The sequence below is a fragment of the Belonocnema kinseyi genome, chromosome 2, assembly GCF_010883055.1.
Source record: "Belonocnema kinseyi isolate 2016_QV_RU_SX_M_011 chromosome 2, B_treatae_v1, whole genome shotgun sequence".
In the NCBI taxonomy this organism is placed as follows: Eukaryota; Metazoa; Arthropoda; class Insecta; order Hymenoptera; family Cynipidae; genus Belonocnema; species Belonocnema kinseyi.
This window is the reverse complement of record NC_046658.1, coordinates 80,836,595-80,840,419: the sequence shown is the minus strand read 5'-3', so window position 1 is coordinate 80,840,419 and position 3,825 is coordinate 80,836,595. Positions and strand designations below refer to the sequence as shown.

Genomic DNA, 3,825 nt, shown 5'->3' with positions numbered 1-3,825 from the left:
CTTCCGAAAACGCACTTTTCTGAAGGATTAAAAAAACTTGAAAAGCGATTGACCAAGTGTATAGAGCTCCAAGGAGATTATGTTGAAAAATAAAAAAAATGTGCCCAAAAAAAATTGTTTTTATACTTCATTCTAAGGACTTATTGAACTACCCTCGTATCATCGCCGAAAGATAAAGGGTGTCCATAATTTTTTTTCTCATTGACGCAGAAAATTGTAAGGAAGCGAAATATTTATATACAAAAAAAAACATGTAAGCTTTTTTGCAAAAAAATTTATTGAAATTTTTTTCTCGATTATTTTGAGCATCTTTTGAAATCTTATGTTTTGAATTTCATAAAAAATTCCTAAAAATTATACGCTGCAGTTGCCCAAATCATTAAAATTCAATCAGCTGTTTGGAAGATAGGGTGTTTAAAAAAAAGTTGGGTCTCAAAATTCAAAATCTTGTTACTCATCCAACACTAAAGTTTAACCAAGTTTAAGCAAAATCGCTACACTCACCTGAAATTCTGGTATACAGGAAATGAATTTACTATTATCAGTGAAATCTCATTATTTCAGGTTCAAGACGAAGGCAAGAAGAAAGAGTCACGAAAATGGTGGCTCTCATGATTGCAGCATTTCTGATAGCTTGGACACCATACGCAATTGTATCTCTGGGAGCACAGTATTTCAATGTCCGTATCGATACAAAATTATACCAAACCAAAATATGATTTAAAAATTTGTATTTTCTCCACCAATCCTTATCTTTTCGGAATATAGAGTATTGGGTAACAAGATAAGAAAGTTTAAAATGCATATTTTATTGGCATATCTTCACAGAAAAACGCTGGTGTTAAATTTGTTGCAGCTCAAATTTAAACGGTTTCACAATGACAATTTCAGGGAATTTTCAGTCTCATATTTATTCCTATGAACTTAGTTGCACATCTGGGCATCTAGGGGAATGTATCATTTTGAGACTGAATTTTGACTCATGTTGAGAGTTGTGGAGAGCTGAACCGCGCTGTCAGCCACCTGAACACCTGTCAAAGCAATTATTCGCTTTGCGACATTAGACTGAATAATTGTTAATAAGAAATCTAATTGGAATAATATTTCCCTAATTTTCAACTTTCTTTCATTTGATAGCGCATACTAGTGACTTAGAATAAAGCTATAACTTCCTAATGCAGCTTACAAATCTTAGCTTATTCATGGCCGTCGACATTTAAACAAAATCCGGGATGTATACAAAAAGTCATGACCGTCTACATATACAATTAGGTAGTTTTGCTTTACTGTAAGTCTGACTCAGTGAAATTGAACTGCTTGTCAGTGAAATTTCACTGATTCAATTAGCTAGAAATGAGTCAATGACAATCAGTGAAAGGTTACTTATTGATTCAGTGAAATAACCACTTTTGAGGGTTGGCAGCACTGCATCATGTCAATTTATCAATCATAATAAAATAATATTTTAGTACATTCTATCAAAGATTCATAGTAAAAATTTAATCCCATAATTATGATCAAATATTCACAAAGATGAAAAGTTCCGATGGTTTTAAATGACAAACAACCTCACATATTGCTTTAATTTCAAGATTGGACCCGTTAAGTAAATACCTCCTATACGAGTTAGAGTATATTTATCCCGCAGTTAATTCAGCAGACTTACGGCCAGAAAATTAAAAAATTTATTTCATTAAGGAATTCTTCTTGCTGATTAAGTAAGAGTAACAACAAACACCAGGTAACTTCACTTCGCTAAATGCAGAAAATCTAGAAGAAATTTCTTCGAACGCACAGGCATCAATTTCGATGCAGACAATCATGACTTGGTTTTTACATCCCGGCTTAGGTGGTTTGAATGTCATGTCGGTTTTAACTAACATAAGATTTGGAAATTATACTACGCCAAGTACAATTTTTATTTCACGGCACTAATACTCACTGATAAATGGGAGGAAATAAAAAGTTAGGTAATTATCATTATAACTTACCTGCTTATCAACATTTGTTTCACCCAAATAACACTCGACAAAATCATCTTGACAGGTGACTGACAGTTTGAAGACAATATTTCACTTTGCTCTAAATGATAAAAAACAGTCTCTAAATGATGAATTTCCCCTAGATTTTCATAACGAATCTGTGTGGCTCAAATTTGTAACAACTGAATAGAACATCGATTTTGGTGTACTTTGGAGAATCGTTGATTTTCTGCTTTGAAAGGAAGCTTATTTCATTTATGCAGTAAAAATCATTTTAAAAGAGCAGGCTTTATTTATAATCATAATATTTTATTTGATGTCGTATGCAATTGGTTTACATATATTATAATTTAATTTATTTTCACTTTGAGAAAAAGTTGTCTTGAAACAGAAGCATCGCTCTGTTACCTGTTTTGTTTTAAAAACATATGAAAATATTTTTACGCAAACAAGAGTTATTTGGCTGCATAATTTGTTGAATTTTGTCGCAAATAGATCATTTTTACTGCAAAAGGATACTTTCTAAAACAAATGGAAGTTCTTTAATCTTATATCTAAGATAATTTATTTAACTTTGGATTCTATTTGTATCAAAAAAATCTTCTTAGCGCAAGAGGCGATTTCTCTGAGTGTAATAATGTACGTGTTCATGTTTAATATTATATTCCTAAGTATTACTCTATATCTGTATTAATTATTAGTGTATAATGATAATATATAATAATACATGATTATTATAAATTATTATATCAGTTACGAAATGAATTAAATGACCGATTACTGTTATAGATGAAACTGTCGCCTGAGGTTTCGATGATGCCAGCAATTTTGGCAAAATCTTCTATTTGCTACAATCCAATCATTTATGCGGGATTGAATACTCAATTTTTAAAATCCGTGAAGAGCGTTTTCAGAATAAGGGGCAAATCAAGAGCTGAGAACACAAGACCCGAGAGCACAAGAAGAGCTGAAAGTATCACGGAATTAACTGTCTCGAAACGCCAAAATGAATTGATAATTCATGAAGAATTGTGTGAAAAAGAAATATAACGACATTCCGATTTACCATAAGAAATAAAAATTAAAAAAAAGAAGACCTTGTAAAGAAAGACCGAGTGTTGGCGTTTTATGTGTATACTAGGGTGGCTTAGAAACGCTTTTTTTTTAAGGGCAACGATACCCTTCAAACAAAAACTGTCAATTATTCATGAAATCGACCTTTTGAGCACTGTATTCTTGTACTTTTTTACTTAAAATTATTACTATTGGTCTAGTGGCATATTTATTATCATTGGTTAATTAATTATTAATTATCTGAACAATTGAAATTTGTTTTGATATTTTTTTTTGAAAATTTGCCCCCTCCCTTTAAAATTATTACTGTTTGTCCAGTGTAATATTTAATAACATTGGTTTATTAATTTGTAATTGTGTAAAGAAATGTAATTTGTTTGAATAATTTTTGTTTGAAAATTCGTTTTTTCCCTAAAAATTGTCACTATTGCTCTAGTGGAATATTTATTAACATTAGTTCATTCATTTTCAATTATTGAAATAAATGAAATTTGTTTGAATAATTTCGTTTCGAATTTTTTAAAATAAAAATTATTACTGTGGGTCTAGTGGAATATTTATCAGTAATAATTAATTACTGATTAATAATTAATTTATCAGTTATATTTAAGTAATAATTTTTATTTGAAGACATTTTGTTAAAATGAAGTTAATCAAACAATGTTGATAAATATAACACTGAAGAAATATTAATAATTTTTATTTAAAAAATATTTAAACAAATTTCATCAGTTTAAATAATTAAAAATTAATAAACTAATGTTAATAA

General features: G+C 29.6%; 1 protein-coding gene across 1 annotated transcript in view; it reads left to right on the top strand.

Annotated features, from left to right (window-relative positions):
* Window positions 1-3,132, top strand: part of LOC117182738 (rhodopsin-like) — a 51,458-nt gene extending 48,326 nt beyond the window's left edge. The window contains exons 6-7 of the mRNA XM_033375843.1: window positions 565-680; window positions 2,772-3,132. Coding sequence (XP_033231734.1) covers window positions 565-680; window positions 2,772-3,032 — 377 coding nt within the window. The 3' untranslated portion in view covers window positions 3,033-3,132. The remainder of the gene's footprint in view (window positions 1-564; window positions 681-2,771) is intronic.
* Window positions 3,133-3,825: the final 693 nt, after the last annotated feature.